Here is a 16,812-nt window from a genome sequence, read left to right on the forward strand (position 1 = left end):
GAAATGGAATCAGAAATATTAGACTTTATATTTTGTAAATTACTACTCCACCTATTGTCCCTCCTTCACTCTTTGTCCTCTCTACCACTTTTTACAAATGTTTCTACTTCTGCATCCATAGAAAAGTGATACCTAGTGGAATTATTTATTAAAAAGAGGACAACCAAATGATTTACTAGACTATGAGAGGTATAAATCGTTATAATAAAGATTCAATTTAAACAATGTGTTATCAGCAGGACACTTTATTTATTGTACTTTCTAAGGAACACAGTGTAGGTATTCAACCATATCCTAATAAACACAAAAGGTTTTAAAGCTTAAATTTCTCTTCTTCCAGCTTTCTTCCCACATAAATTTCACTTTTGAAAATTCAAATAAATGCTGAAATGTAGCATATCTCTAAGGGCTTGATTCTAGTATATATATATATATTTTTTTTTTAGTGTATATATATAACACCAGTAAGAATAAATAATGAGATTTTTCCAAAAATTCTAAAATCATTTCACTAGATTTACATCTTTCATATACTTTAATATTTTTAAGTAAACATTTTATATCATGCATCCTTCTTGCAATATCTCTTATTTAAGGTAGATATGAGGGCATCTGTCAATTTAAGGGTCTGCATAACAGAAACAAATAAAATCAAGTATCACTATTAGTATTCTTAAAATCTTTGCCTTTTGGGTCATTTTAGAAAATTGAATGATGGGTTAAAGCTGTTATGCATTGAAATTTCAGTTAACATTTAACTTAAGATACATCTATGGATGGCAAAGCATTGTTCTTTGGATCCATGCTCATAAGCATGTATGTAACATAGTATCCATCTACCTATGTGTTCATGCATCCTTTCATTCACTCATTAGCTCATTCAGGACATAAGCCATTCCAGGTTCAATTTTAGGTACCACAAGTCAAAGATGACGTGGCGCCTTGTATTAAGGCACTCCAAGCCGAAAATTATTGCTCTATAATATAATCATTTCTATTATATTTCTATAATAGTTATTCTGTGGGAATATAACTGAGAGAGCGACTCACTCCATAAGAGGTTTTCACCGTGGTCATGCGTTTTATATAGCAGGATAAATTCAAGAGAAATGGCAAACCAAGAAGTCGAACATTGTAATGATTTTTAGAGCATATCCCATTAATTCCCACCCACCTGCAGTGAATCAGGAGAGGCACACCCTTGTGGTACTTATTCCCTTCAGTGAAATTCTTTTGGGGAAGTTTTTGTTTGAGGATCTGAATCACAGAGATTAATTCTTTGGGCTCAACAGGAAGCTGGTCCACACTCCAGTTAGTATATTGATACTGGTACACAGTTCGAGAATCTTTCCTCTAAAATCAGAAGTGAAAAGAGTGCAGTTCAGTCCACTGAAACATTGGATAGTCACATTTTCTTTACAATTGCTTTTATTTAAATAATTTTAAGATTTTATTCTAAACCATTATATAAATGGTGGCTTTGCTTTTATAGAGTAATTTTTGTTACTTTCATTACCAGATTAATGACATCAAAAATAGATACTCCTGAAGTTATTTATTTACCTTGGAATGTCTCAGTTCAAATACACGAAGTGTGTAAGTTGAACATATGTTTGTGTCTTTTATATCAACTTCGACGTCTCCATATGTTTTCTTTCCTTCTTCCCAGTACTGAGCACAGATTTCCTAGATAAGAAAGAGTATGATTCAACACTTTCTACACAAAGTATTCTATCTGCTATTTAAAGTATTCAGAGAATCAATCTCTCTTTTTCTCTCCTTCCCTCTTTTCTATTAGTGGAAATTATTAATTGTGTTCTAAAATTGAAACCTGTTCATAAAAATCCAAAATCTATTTTAAGTATGTCAGAGACCCATTTAACAAACACATGGTGTTTCCTTGTGCAAGTAAAAGGAATCTGGGAATAATCGAGCTGGCCAGGACACCACAGGAACAGCTCTGTCTTCCCCTATGCAGGCTTTGAGATTTGTTACTCCCTTCCATATCCTTATCATCAGCTCTTCAAGATCTATTGATTGAGCTGATGCTGGTTATGACCACCCATAACTCAGGTCCCACTGTCCCTCCATTGGTCCTCGAGGAAAGAGGCTGCATCTTTCAGAGATTTGTCTCTGTATCCTGATGCCCAACAGCATGAGAGCCTCTATGTAAGCTGACTGAATATTAAGTAAAGGCTCAGGCTGAGGAGTAGGTGAATCAAAAAACTGTTTCCTTTCTCTGAGACTGTTCCTCACCAACCACAACCCCGCAATTACAGACAGATACAGGCGTTCCTGTCTGCACGTCCCTTCTATTTCTTGGCTTTCACAATTTAGATTAAAAAGATTACTGAAATTTCATGATGGAAATCTGAACATGTGTTCCTTTAAAAAAAAATAAAAAACATAAAACACAAAAACAACTTTCTATGTTCAGGGTCAGTGGATTGACAGAGAGAGAGAGATAGAGAGAGAAAAAAAATAGCCCTCAAGTGGAAAATGAAATTATATCTTAGTTTCACCTCCAATTATAGAATTTTAAGGCAATAAATATTACATGAGCATCAGGAATGAAGAATTTAGTTAAATTTTTCAGGAATTTTGTCTTGCCAGAATAATGGGCAAAAATGGGATGAGGTGGGGGCATTTAGTATATGGAATGTCAGTAAATGAAGACTCAGTGATGAGCATGCAGCTGGTGAGTTAAGACTCAGTCAATAAACCTACTTGCCCAGAGTGCAGAGTACATAAAACACAAAAATGGGAGGAAAATGGGAAGATAGAAGAGGGCCTGATTATTAAAAGTCTTATGTGTCACACAAGGAGTTTGGTTTTTATCTTTAAGAAAATAGAGAGAGATGTATCTGTTGCTTGTTGTAACACTGGAATGGATGATAATCTTGAGCAGGGTGCAGGACTGGAAAGGAGCAAAACACGAGAGGTTGTCAGCATCCAGACACAGATGACAGAGGCCAACACTTGGATGAACCAATGGAATTGCGTGACAGAGAGATCAAAAAGACATGAGTATAGCGATCAGCTAAGTAAGCCCAGAATGGAGAATGATACTTCATGACAAAAGGACTTTTTGAAAAAAAGATTCTCAGACGTACAAACCTGGTCTCCATGCTTAAGCTCTGTCAGCATAACAATAACTTTGACTTTTCTTTGGAATATCATCTGCCAAAAGTCACCAATGGTCTCTTTTAATGGTCCCTGAGTAGCAATCATCACTTCAGGTTTCCAGTAACTCTTTAATAAAAAATTAAAAAAAAAAAAAAAAAAATGGGTGGGACTTTGTTACTACTGCTAACTGAAGAGAAAGCAGTGGATTCTTAAAATAACTATTTGGATCACTTAGTGCCATTAAATAAAAACATTAAGATTCGTAGGTCCAAAAATACTTGCTCAGAAAATGATAATTCTTAGCTAGTAATGTGAAATCAAGATTACAACATAGCATCTTACAAAATGAGCAAGTTTTCCCTTCCAAAAAAATACCTTTTTTTCCTCTATAAAGGTTAGGGTGATGGCAGAAAGAAATTGCATATATATTTCAAATTATCTTCATCATGCATCTACCATAATTGGTGTGTATACATTCTACGACAGCTTATAATTAAACTAATATTCCGTGAATGTGTGTTTTAGGAAACTTTGTAAATTCAACTTAGAGTATATGCAATAAATCTTTACTGAATAACTAAAATTTCCATGTATTCTTTCATGTAATTCTTTGGTTTATTTTAAAAAATGTATATGACACAGACTCATCTAATAATTCAGATAATCTGAATGAAAAGTTTTTACTACACAAATATACAAATTTGTATTTTCTTACAACTTGGGTATCTAAGCACAAACCTTTTCAAATACTTGTATTTGCTTGGATTTTATTTTTAAAATTAATATGGTTATAGTCATGTTTGTTATAAAATGTAACCAATAGCATTGTTTTATTTTGTATCAGCTCATTAGGTTTTAATATTTTAAGTGTTGCAGTGAGTTAAAATATAGTATTCAACATAGAAACTTTTGTGTCAATCAATAGGTAGTTGTTATTCTATGATAACTCATAATTCTTTCATATGAACAGCCATAATAGCATAGATATAGATAGATATCTAAATAGATCTTAGACTTTGGACTTTTAAATACCTACCATTATAAAGGAAGCATTGATGTATTTGCTCGTCTCCTCTGAGTCACTGTCATCCTCAGACGATTCATCTGAGTCATGCTCACTCTCTTTGCTGATTTCCAGTTCAGGTTTAAGTGGCACTCTGTTAAAGTCATCTATGTGAGATAAATTAGTCATAAGTCTCCTTTCAAAAATCAACTTTTTGCCTGATTTTCGTATGAAAATTAAAATATAATTTAGATGACAGATTGCATTAAGTAAAGTTATGTATCTAAATGGAATGAGATACTACACAAAATTCAGTTCTCATTGATTAACAAATTATAAAAATAAAAAAGTCTGAGAAAAAGAAGTCCCCAAGGGGGTTCTATGAAAAAACAACATGAGACATAGCTCTATGTTAAATACCAAACAGATGCCAAAACATTCTATATGATTATCCAGTCTTTGATACCTATACTTGATAAAGGTTAAAAAAATCCATAATTTAGATTTCCGTTTTTCAGTTATATCCTATTAATGTTAAATGAACGATCTTAGTTAAATAGATACCTCAGGTTATTTATTATTTAGTCAGGAAAATTATTTGGTCTGTAATTTCTCAGTTTCTTAATTTTTTAAAATTATAATAGCCTGGTCAAATGATCTGATTAACTACATTACCATCAATTCCATATTTTAAACTATATTCATAATGACTTCTGCGGAAATTAACTAGGTCAACCATGCACTGATCTGATTTATTTGGGTGTCTGGTTTATTAGCTTGGCTTATATTTTATCCATGTGAATTTTAGTGTGTGCAACTGAATAAAATTATAGTTGTACCAGATGTGACCCTATCAATATTCTTACATAACAGAATTCAAGTCTTGAAAACTGTGCATATTTTGATCTGTTAAATTTAAAGACTGACAAATCATAGAGTACTTTCCACCTACTTCCAAACCTCCTAGATATTAGGGATGATGAGAAAACATAAATTAAAAAAAAAAAAAGTGTAGATAATTTTTTTCTATTTGGCATTTACCCTGGAGTAAATAACTCAAATAAACTGAAGAGGAGAGAGAACTGGTAAAGGGGACTTGGCCTTTTTTCTTCCAGCTCTGAAGGTTTCATTTACAACCCATTTCTGAAATAACTGCTAGGAGAAAAAGAGAAAAAAAAAATACTGAATACAGTTTGTCCACCAGAGTCCATTGAAAATGTCTGGGGTTCGTTCAAAGAGTTTGCTACGACTAAAACTAACTTTATGATATTAACTTTTTTACTGTTGTCAACCAAATGCTGAAAACTTGCTTCAAGATCATTTGTGTATGTCTCACATTAGACAAATCTAAAGGAGAGCTTCACTTTATCTGATACAAAGATAAAATCAAATAAGTTACATACATGGAATGATATTAGAATTCCTGTTTTTGTTTTTATTTTCTTCTTGATTTCCAATATGCTGTGTCCTCCAACCCCTATATGAAGGAAGTCTCTGAGAAAAAATAAACAGAATGGAAAATGCCTTTACAATGTAAATAGTGGCAGAATTGATTATAGCGGCTTAAGATGCTCCTTAAAGTATTTCACTAATTGTTATGAAATCTACATATGCTCCCTATAGGTCACAATTTTTAAGTTTGCCTATACATTTTTTCCTTTTATTGCTCAGGCATTCAGTACTTTTGACATGCTGAGTTTGAACTAAAAATATACGTAAGAGCTGCTTGATGGCAAAGTGGTGAAGTTTGTTCTTGTATAAGTTGAAAGCACTATATGAATGTCGACTAGTATCCCTATTGCAAAAGCAATGGTAAATTATTTTAAACTATCAGAAATTTACTCCGTAGATACAACATTCGCAGAAGACTTGGCAAATGCTTCAAAAGTTGATACTTCATTTGTTTACACCTTCCAGATTGCTTTCTCTCTCGTTCACAGTAGCTAATCGGTCAGCAAAATCTATCCTTTCTACTGGTGAAGCTTACAAATCCTTTTACTTTTCTCTCCTCCTACTTCATCCAGTCCACCTTCTTTTTTCACTTGGAAAACATCAACAGTTGCTTAACTGGCCTCTTTATCATCAGTCTTGCTTACAAGTTTCGGCTATTTATAATACTAAATATTTTTCTAAAACACAAACCTAAGATGTCCCTCTCAGGTTCTTCGGTAGCTCCCATCATCACTAAAAAGCAGCAAACTTCCTCAAAATAGCATAAAAAGCCTTTAAGGACATGCCCCTTTGTGTCTTCAGCCTCATCCCCTACAACGTACTTTGGCCAAACCAACTCCCTCAATTCCTGGAGGGAGCCAAGCTGTCCTTTAACTCTTGGTAGACAAACGTGTTTTTTTCTAACCACCCTTAGCCTTTTTTATCACTCTTACAATTTCTCTTACCCTTTAGATATCAGTATAAATGCCAATTTCTTCTAAAAGATCTCCTTTCTCCTAGCCCTCTCTTCCCACTAGTTTTTAAATAAATATTTGTCAGGTGAATAATATTTCATATTACAAATAACCTAAACTGATAAAGCTCCTCATGTACAATTCAGTAAGATTTTAGTCACAAACACACACACACACACACACACACACACACACACACATTCATATATATATATATATATATATATATATATATATATATATATATATACTTGTGTACTTGAGGACAGCACCAAGAACATTGTAGCCTTTTAAAGAAAAAGCTGATTCCCTTCCTTACACTCCATCTACCTCGCAGCTTGAAGAAAATACTTGTGTTCTTCCATGCATGTATGGTTTTATTTTAATATGGCACCCTCTTTCAGACTCAGCACAGCATCCTGTTTCAAACCCCGTTATTGGCTTGAGTGCAGGAAAACGTCATTGTTGACTGTCAGGCCAGCTGAACACCACCATGAGTTGCAGGGAAGGCCTGCTGCCTTGGAAAGCATCACGTCACCTTGTGCTCTGTGCGAAGGATCACCCGGTAGCCTCTGCTTTCCAGCCAGTACCCAGGACTAAAGGTGGAGCTAATAGCTCACCTTCATCTAAGACACAGAATTTTTCGTCTTCAATCCCCGCTTGTTTCCGTTGCCAACTCAAGTCTGTGCCTCTACACCCCCCAGAATTTTATTTCTAAGCGATTACCTGTATCTTTCAATGCAACCCAATCTCTCACCTCTCATCAGTGCCTTTCTCTCTGCCCTGTGATGCCAATGGTCTATCATCAGCAAACTCCCACTCCCTCATCCGTCCTCCATCTTAATCTTCTTCCAACCACCCCTTCACATTTTTTTATTTTTTGCACCTAGTAAAACCTGGATGTCTCTTGAAGACACTTCCAAGAACACTGTAGCCTCGTAAGAATAAGCTGATTTCCCCTGACAGTCCGTCTACCCCACAGCTTGAAGGAAATACACGTGTTCTCCTTGGTCCCTGTTTATACTTGCAAACCATTTCTACTCGTTTCTTCTTCAAAAACCCCAAAGACTTTGACCTTCCTGCCATCGTATTATACCACCTTTTATCTACTGCTCTTCACTTGAAGGCATCAGGCACTGCTTTCTAGATCACTCCCCCTCATTTAGCTTTAGACCTGGCTAATTGTGTGCTCTTCTGCTCAAGGCCTGTTATTGTTCCTGGCTACTCTGACATTGAAGGGGTGACCTATTCAACACCCCAGTCTCTTCATCTCTCAGCTTCCACCCCTCCTACGCCCTTTCCCTCCACTCCTCAGGCATCCACTTTTATCACTACACCTCTGTAGATTTCATTCCAAACATCGCATTACCTCTACAATCACAGTTTCAGCCATTCCTATTAGGGAAAACTATTCCTATTCCTCCTAGTCATTTATTTTAGTGCCTTCTACCTACCAATCTGCGATTCTATCAACATCTCCAACACATCGTCCTTACTACTGTCTCTTGTATCCTTCATGTGCTGCCTCACTCTTACTGTCCATTTCAATAATCGTTCGGGAACACCCTCAACTCCTTTGCCTCCTGACTTTAGTCACTTGTTAAAATCTAGATGGATTTAACCCAACTATCTCCGTACCCACCCCCTATCCCCAGAGATCTCAATACTGCTGAAGAAAACAATACAACCAACTGACTGATCCCTCTTTAAATTCATTGCTATAAATTTCAAATGGTCAAACCACAATTTTGGGGATTCTTACTACTTTTGCCTAAGGAGCCTGCTTTTCTACTTTGAGATAACTATTTTATACCCTTTTCCCTTCCTCTTTGCTCTACTCACTGCTCTACCCCTCAAGGCCCAGCTGATGATCTTGCCTCATTTTTTTTTTTTTCTTTTTGAGAAAAAAAAAAGATCAGGCAACAATTGCTTCAACTTCCCATCCTCAAAGCTATCAACCAACTTGCATCTCTACCCTCAGTTTCCATCTTCCTGCCTGCTTAGGTTAAATAATTTCACTGCTTCCATCAGGGTTATAGCCACTACCATGGTCTGGGTCATACTCTCTCTTGCCTTTGCCCCATGTCTGCTTGATAATCACTTTGACTCTTGTGCCTAGAATTGTACTTGGCATACAGCAGAAACTCAATCATATTTGTTTAGTGAAAAAATACTGTCTTTTTCTTTTAGTGACTACACACGCGTGCTTAAACGAAATGTGCAAGGGCCTTCAAGCAGTGTAAGTATATATGTGGTAGGGCTAGTGTATTGAATGTGGTTAATTTATTTATTTTATTTATTTATTTATTTATTTATTTACTTATTTACTTATTTATTGTCTTTTTCGTGACCGGCACTCAGCCAGTGAGTGCACTGGCCATCCCTATATAGGATCCAAACCCGCGGCAGGAGCGTCGCCGCGCTCCCGAGTGCACCACGGGGTCGGCCTGAATGTGGTTAATTTATCACATAAAAGAGCAGCAAAACAACAACGTCTGCTACTTCTTCCACTGTAAGTACAAGTCTTCTGGGGAACTGAGTTACTTGGTGATTATTACGTGTCCCACCTCCACTCCACACCTCAGTACCACTTTGATCCTAAACATTAAATGGTTCTGCATCTGATTAAAAGCATATTCCTGGTCTTGTGAAACTCTCTGAATTGAAAGTTTAGTAGTTTACTGAAAGACTCAGTAAACTGGAAGTCACAGGTGGAACTTAAAAGTTATGAAACATTTTTTGACAACTGAGCAATTTGAGGATAGTTATGCCAACTCTCTGAAATCATAGTGAATTCTCTCCTAGGTTAGCTGTCAGAATAATTGCCTAATAAATAGATTAGGATACACATAATTATCCTTTACTTTTTGTCTACCAGCTCCAGCCACTTCAACTACCTAAGCAGTCATAAACCTTCTAATTATTTCCTTTACAAACCAAAACCAGATGCAGTTTTTAAAGGTGAGATGTTACACTGCCTTTGGCCGACCAATTTTGTGGCTGTATACCGTCGTATTGACACTTTGTTTTAAACCAGCTTAATGAGGAATGGTTAAAAGTGTTAGTGTTAGAATCAGATTTCTCAGTTTAAACAAGTTTTCTACATAACAGTTGTGTGGATTCAGGCATTTCTCTTAAACTCTCTGTCTTCGTTTCCTCATCTGAGCTCCACTGGGTTATGGTGAGGAACAAATGCAAGAACTATGTCAAGTACATGGCAGCCACCTGGAAAACAGATAGCACTCAATAAAAGCTACCTGTGATCATTGTTATTGTTATTACTATTATTACCTGGAATTCAGCCTCTAGTGGAGATGGCTCACTGGGTGGGTCTCTTTTCTTCATGTTGTATAGATATGGGTGTAATTCAGACAAGTTCACTTCTGTTTCTCCAAACTGATTGTATTCCACCAAGGCCTGATGGATCAAGATGTATTGTGCCTACAATTCCAAGAAAAAATACCAATGATTAACAGGTAACTTAGATTTCTATAGGTCACATTTGAATAAAATATGCATTTCCATACTTTTGCTCATACTGGGACAATATATGGCAAAAGAAAATTGATATTTCTAACATTTAAATATTTTGGAAGTTGGTTTTCACAGTTTTCTGGAATATGAGCAAATTCCATTTCAGACTATTTCTCCAGAAAAAAAAAATAGCTTGTTAAATAGATTATTCATATCCTATATACTGCATAGCTTTTTGTCTCATTCCTAAAAACTAAAAAAAAAAAAATTGTTACTTCCTTCAGTGACTATTGTTGAGTTAGTAAGTGAAATTACTAATACATAAAACTGTAATAAATTTCACAGTACATCTGAGAGAAAAGAGGTCAGTGGATATTCCACAGAATACATTTTTTTAAGTTTTCTAGAAATTTTTTAAATAGAGAAAATTATTTTTTTAAAAATCCAATATGCCAAACCCAGACTTAGCAACTCCCAACTTTTTATCATATTTGAATGCAATATTTTTAAGAAAATAACATATTTCTTATAAATCTCTTTAACTACTACCTCCAGTCCCCTGACTGTACCCTTCTGCTCTATTTTATTTTCCTAAAGGAAATAGTTTTTTTTTTTTTTTTCTGGTTTTCATACTTCTATGCTAATATATTTGTATCTATAAGCATATAAACATTGTACATTTTTCTAAAAAATGTTTCTAAAAAAATTACATAAATCATATCCTGCATGTTTAATTTGGTGTCTTTCTCTCTCATTGTTTGCATCTGAGCATCTACCCACAGAGACACAGACCTAGAATATCCCCTTCAACCGCAGCACAGCACTAATTGTACAGTGAATCCACGTGTCCACATTCTCTTTGCCCACTCCCCTATCGATATATACTTAGGGCATTTCCAAATTTTTGCCACTCTAAAAATACTGATTGCATTCATCTTAATGAATATTCTTGCACAGATTTGCAAGTGCTTCTCTTGGGTATATATGCACATGTGATATTGCTGAGCCAAGTACATACATTTTAAATCATAACCATAACTTTTAGTTACTAAATGTGTGGCATATGCCAGGGACTTGTTTAGTTGCTCCACTTGTATTACCTTTCGTCATAAGTCTGTGAGGTAATTACCATCATCATATCCATTTGACAGATGACTGAGACACAGAAAGATTAAAAACTTGTCCAAAGATGTATAGTATTAAGAATTAGAGGCAGGATTTGAACCTTGGTAATTTAGTTCCAAAAGCCAGGCTTTTTGTAAATAGTATTGCATTATTTTTTTAAATATATTTTATGGTCCTCCTACTTCCACAGTACTTTTACGCACTAATGCAAAATGTTTCTACTATGACTGGTGATTACCACGTTTTAGTTTTCAGGAAATTAAAACTCTTTTCACCTACTGTTTTAAGTTGTGAAGAATTTGGGTTTCTAAGATCATTACTACCACCCTGAAAGATTTAAGTCCAAAAAATAAGAGTGGGAATAACCACTAAAGGTTAGAACGTACCTCCACTTGAACCATCAGGCATCTCTGCCGCCTTAGCTTGACAACATAACCATAAACATCCACTTTGTTCTCAGCTTCCAGCCCTTCTAGCATGGCATCAATGCCAATATAGGTGCCTGTGCGCCCAACACCAGCACTGACAAAACAAACCAACAAAAAATAAAGCCACTATGATAAGCAGAGAATTAAACAGAAAAACTATCAAGGCGAAGCAGAGATAAGAATACAAGTTTCTCCTTCTAGCTGGCTTCCCAAAATAGCAGTTGTCAGAGGGGAGGATGTCCCTAACAGCCGAGGCGTTCTGCGGGAGTTCTCTGTTTACCTGCAGTGCACCACAATGGGACCACTGAAGAAGTTGCTGAAAGCATTCACTCTTCTTCGCAGTTTGAGGAGCAAATGAGAATCTTCAGGCACCCCGTGGTCCGGCCAGCTGGTAAACTGAATGTGAGTCACATCTCTTCCAGTTGCTTTTTCTTTTTTCTAGTCAAAAGATAATATTTTCTTCCAGATGATTTTTTTTTTTTTCCCCAAAGCAAACTATGTAACACAAATAAGTGGAAAGGGGAACCAACACAGAAAACTCCTCAGGTAAACACAAGCTGCTCCAAAGAATCCACAATTGCTCAGGCATCCTATACGTTTTTTTACACATGTTAGCATTTTTCTTCCCAATTGATAGTACTTGAGATATGGTGCAGGATTTGCATGCACTACCCACTAAGCAATAACTAACCAGTCAGGTAAGTCAGGGGAAGTGAGTATAGCTGAAACTCCTAGGAACTTTCATGCTGCCAAGCCAAAAAGACAAAAACAAACACATACAAAAAAGGGGGGGTTTGGGTGTATGCATGATATAAAGTAATGATCATTCTTAAAACTGTTTAAAATATTTCTGCCTGGTAGGCCAGCAAGCAGGACTATTTCTCATGTGAAGAAAGTCTAATTAGTTATCTGATTCACACTGTATTCTTTGGGCCCTGTCATAGTAGAGTCATCAACTCAGAATACAGCAAGAGAACTTAGGAAAGTAAGGCCCAGACTATAGCTTATGTTGGTTCCGAGTTCTAGGTAACCACCAGAAGATGCATAAGTCATAATTTTCTGAACAGGTCTGAAGAACCACCTACATTTAGATGACAAAAGAAACAAAAACTCTTTTAAAAGAAAATAAGTTAATAAAAAGGAAAAATACTGTATTGGTTGTAATTTTCTGACGGGAAATAACTAAATTGATTAAGAATAGTAATCCCATGCTAATCAATGGAACCAGAAGGTCATCAGCCTCTACATATCCACCTACATCTATGGATTGAAGCGTCTGTGGCTTCATCAATCATGTATTTAGCCATCGGCCATTGGTAGGATTGTTTCGCAGCTCTACATGGGCGCAGCAGTTAATGATGCCATGAGAGCCTAAGAAGGCCTAGGCGGATATGTACAAAAAGTCTCCTGTTCTTGTAGAAAATGTACTTGGAAATTATAGAAATAAAATTTAAAGGACTGAAAGCCCTCCAAACAATGGAATTGAGAGAAAATTTCAATCCTTTTTAAAGACCTGCATTTTTGAAACAGCTCTATCATCTATCACATACCATAAAGTTCACCCACTTAAAATGTACATTTCAGTATTTTCATTATATTCAGGGGAGTAGAACCATCACCACTATCTAATTATGGAACATTTTCATCACCACAAAATAAGTCTTTACCCATTAGCAGCCACTCTCCATTTACATCTGACTCCCACAGCCCTAGGCAGCTATTAATCTACTTTCTGTCTTTATAGGCTTGTCTATTCTGGACTTTTTCTATAAATGGGATCATATAATATGTGTGGTGACCTCCATTTTAACTATTACCTAAGGCCACTCTGACCTCTTTATTTTCTGAACTAAACACTTTCCCTACTACCTATTTAGCACTTTATACAGTGCTTTATACAGTCTTCATGCAGTACTCTTTATACAATCTTATAGTGCTCTCTAATTGTGCCATTTGTAAACTCTTTCCATAAAGGTTAGAACTCCTCAAGATTAAAGACTATTTGTTTATTCATTTAGTAATTCAATCATTTAATCAACACATTTAATTGACCCTTTTTTAATTCTTCAAGGGTCACAGCAAAATACATAATTTTGATTTGACTTGGACAAACACTTCCTTGGCCAGTGACTTAAGTTGGATTCTGTCAGTTTCTGTTATTGTTCTAATCCACCACTTCCTCCTGCCGGTCATTAAAAATAATTTTCCCAGATATGTTTTAATTTCTCCCAGATACATTTTAATTTCTCACACTTTATGTTCCTTAATTGTATTTTTTATAAAAAATATATATCAAAACAAAAATCATGTAATAAACTCACATTTGTAATATTCATTTTCTGAATGATGTAATCTGGACATCTTTTGTGCTCGGTGACCTTTACGACAACATCTCCAAAAGTCTGAGTGCCCTCTTCCATTGACGGCCAGTATTCTGCACACTTGTTCTATATTTTTAAAAATCATTAATGATTCCAGTTTTTCATTAAAAAAAAATTATTATTTAACATTAAAAAACCAGAAAACCTAAAATTTATTTATCTAAAATTCTCAAAACATTTTTACGTTCCCCTTGAAACACATATACACTTTAAGTTGTGATGCTGAAGATATATTCTATTTTCGATTAATGTGTACTAAAAGATTTCCTTCATGTTACTTAGCAGAACGATGATCTTCCCAGGCTTAGCTGCATATTAAAAGAAGATATGCTCAGTGGTCAGCAAAAAGGACATACATGCTTGTTATTAATTTCAGACCGGGGCATGGAGAGGCTTTTATTTGTCTTAAAATCACATTACACGACTTACCACCTTTCTGCCCCAGGTCAGTATTGTTTTGAGTACTTATGAAATGAATGCATGGAATTGTACTGAATTTAAAACAATAAACAAAAAAACAGGAATCAAACAAAACCCTAGCAACTAAGCACAAGCATTTAAATTTTGTGCATATAGACATATATTTAAATATGTACGTTTTATTTTTCAACATGTATGAAAAATTTAAATCAAATGTTAATACTGATTAACATAGAGAACTGTCTGTTTTAGTCATCAAGCACATATATGTGGCTTTTCAAAATGCAATTCAACACTTCTTTTCCTAACCCTAATCTCCACCCTATCAATCTGCTGAGTTCTTATTACCCTGTTTCCTTCCTCACATCGAGTAACCATGACAATAACAGTGGCTTTTTGTTCCCAGATCATCCTCCAGAAATCATCCACAGTTTCATCTCTGGGACCTAGGAAGCAAACAAATACACGTTTGTAAAAAATATTTTCTTAAAAGTGCTAGAAAACAAAATTTCAAAAAGAATATTGCACTATCAAATAAATTACCTTGTGCAGCAATATACTTTCTGGGTTCTTTGAAACCCTGTTCAAAACACACAGAAAGATATTCAGTTACTGAATATTCAATTATTCAATAACATACAAAATTGTGAGTTAGGGCAAGTTGCTTTAGATCCACCTTTTCTTGGTTGTGAATTTCCCTGGGCATTTTCAAATTAATCAAGGGGATTTTATGAACTTGTGATCAGATATTTAACTGTGACACACATGTTAGTTGACATTTGCACACAATACTCACGACTTTCACGTATGGTGTTGTATACTCCAGACAATTTTCAAAACTAAACTTCATCCTCGTCTGGGATGGCGCAGCAATTTACAAGAGTTTTCTAGACATTCTTATATTTTATATCCTGCCAGCTCTTACAGCACCATTTACCACTATTTAAAGCTCCTGACCAGCCATGTGGTTACTTTTTGAATTTTTACTCAATTTATTCAACAAATTGTTCTGGGATTACACGCATACTTTCACCCTTTTCACTACTGTTGGAATATACTGCTGATTCCTTACACTCCTTTTTTGCTGGTCCAGATAGGTAAAAATAACTTTCACTTCATTATATACCATGCATGCTTTTTCTGTTCCTGTTACCAAGACTAGGAATAAAGAGGCATATAAAATATCATGTTGATTTCTTACAAAATTATCTCATACTTCTTAAAATCACCTCAGCAATGAAGTATATGACCTTTGCCATTGAATGAAATTTAGCAGATGAGCTGCAAGAATTCACGATTAATTTCAGTAACTTCTCATGGTACAGTTCTATTCACACATTCAACAAGTATTTATTGAATGAGAACAATATGTCAGATAACAGCCCAAAAGCTGAAGACACATGCTTTCCAAGAACCCCCAGCTCTTCTGGGGAAACTAAGTATAGCCTGATACCATAACTATCGTATATATCTGAATAGAAAATGTGGGGGGGGGGTTCTAGAGACTGTCTAAATCTTTATAAAATCTTCTACATTACCAGGTGTGCTCTCAATTACCTTACTTTGAAGAACACACTAGTATTTGGAAAAGACACTATACATTAAAACAAACTTGATCGATGCTAATTGTGAAGGCCTACAGAGGTCACCTGAGAGAATCAATTGAAATAGAGTTCAAAATTATGACCCAATACTGATAATTACTTTTTGGGCTATGACTTCATATTTGCAAGTGTTGGTTATCCTTGTAAACAAGAATTTTAAGAATCGTATAGGAAAGAAAGAGAGCAAAAGATGGAATTGTGAATAATATGAGCACATGTTAAAGAAAAAATAATTTGTTGCTAAGAATGGAATTTCCAGGGAAAGTACTAGGCAAGGATACAAAAAGTGTGGTATATAAAATAAAGTTAATAGAAGGCAGGTTTATTTTTATTTTTTAAGGACAAAAATGTATTGACTTATTTATTTTTATCATGTACACAGTTTATTTATTTTTATTTATTGAATCATAATTGATTGTACATATCAATAGGGTACAGCATTGAAAATCCATACCTATGTGCAATATGTGATGTTCAAATCAGGATAATTAGTATTTTCAACATTAAACAATGTAATTATTTTTTTGTGGCCCTTTACCAATTCCTTGCTAAACCTCATAGCAACTCTATGAAGTGTTCATTTTGCTAGTAGAAGCAAAGCTTGGATTTTTTTCCCCACAAGAATTCTTTCTCTAGAGTGCTGTCTTTAAAGAAAGAATTCTTGGGGACAAAAAAATCCCAGCTCTGTTTCTACTCTCAAAATGGAGAACACCTCATAGAGTTGCTATAAGATTTAATTGAATTAATACATCCAAAGAACTTAAAAAGATGACTGATTAATAGCAAATGTATCATAAATTATATCAAAATAGTGATCATAATTATTGATGTCAGTAATTTTGCTTT

General features: G+C 35.0%; 1 protein-coding gene across 1 annotated transcript in view; it reads right to left on the reverse strand.

Annotated features, from left to right (window-relative positions):
* PTPRC (protein tyrosine phosphatase receptor type C) overlaps nt 1-16,812 on the reverse strand; it is a 106,314-nt gene that overhangs the window by 2,191 nt on the left and 87,311 nt on the right. The window contains exons 19-29 of the mRNA XM_063113480.1: nt 14,906-14,942; nt 14,711-14,808; nt 13,883-14,008; nt 11,842-11,999; nt 11,520-11,655; nt 9,826-9,975; nt 5,533-5,623; nt 4,163-4,296; nt 3,118-3,252; nt 1,564-1,686; nt 1,175-1,353 (exon numbers count right to left, since the gene is read on the reverse strand). Coding sequence (XP_062969550.1) covers nt 1,175-1,353; nt 1,564-1,686; nt 3,118-3,252; nt 4,163-4,296; nt 5,533-5,623; nt 9,826-9,975; nt 11,520-11,655; nt 11,842-11,999; nt 13,883-14,008; nt 14,711-14,808; nt 14,906-14,942 — 1,367 coding nt within the window. The remainder of the gene's footprint in view (nt 1-1,174; nt 1,354-1,563; nt 1,687-3,117; nt 3,253-4,162; nt 4,297-5,532; nt 5,624-9,825; nt 9,976-11,519; nt 11,656-11,841; nt 12,000-13,882; nt 14,009-14,710; nt 14,809-14,905; nt 14,943-16,812) is intronic.

The sequence above is a fragment of the Cynocephalus volans genome, chromosome 11 (genome assembly GCF_027409185.1).
Source record: "Cynocephalus volans isolate mCynVol1 chromosome 11, mCynVol1.pri, whole genome shotgun sequence".
NCBI classification, from domain to species: domain Eukaryota; kingdom Metazoa; phylum Chordata; class Mammalia; order Dermoptera; family Cynocephalidae; genus Cynocephalus; species Cynocephalus volans.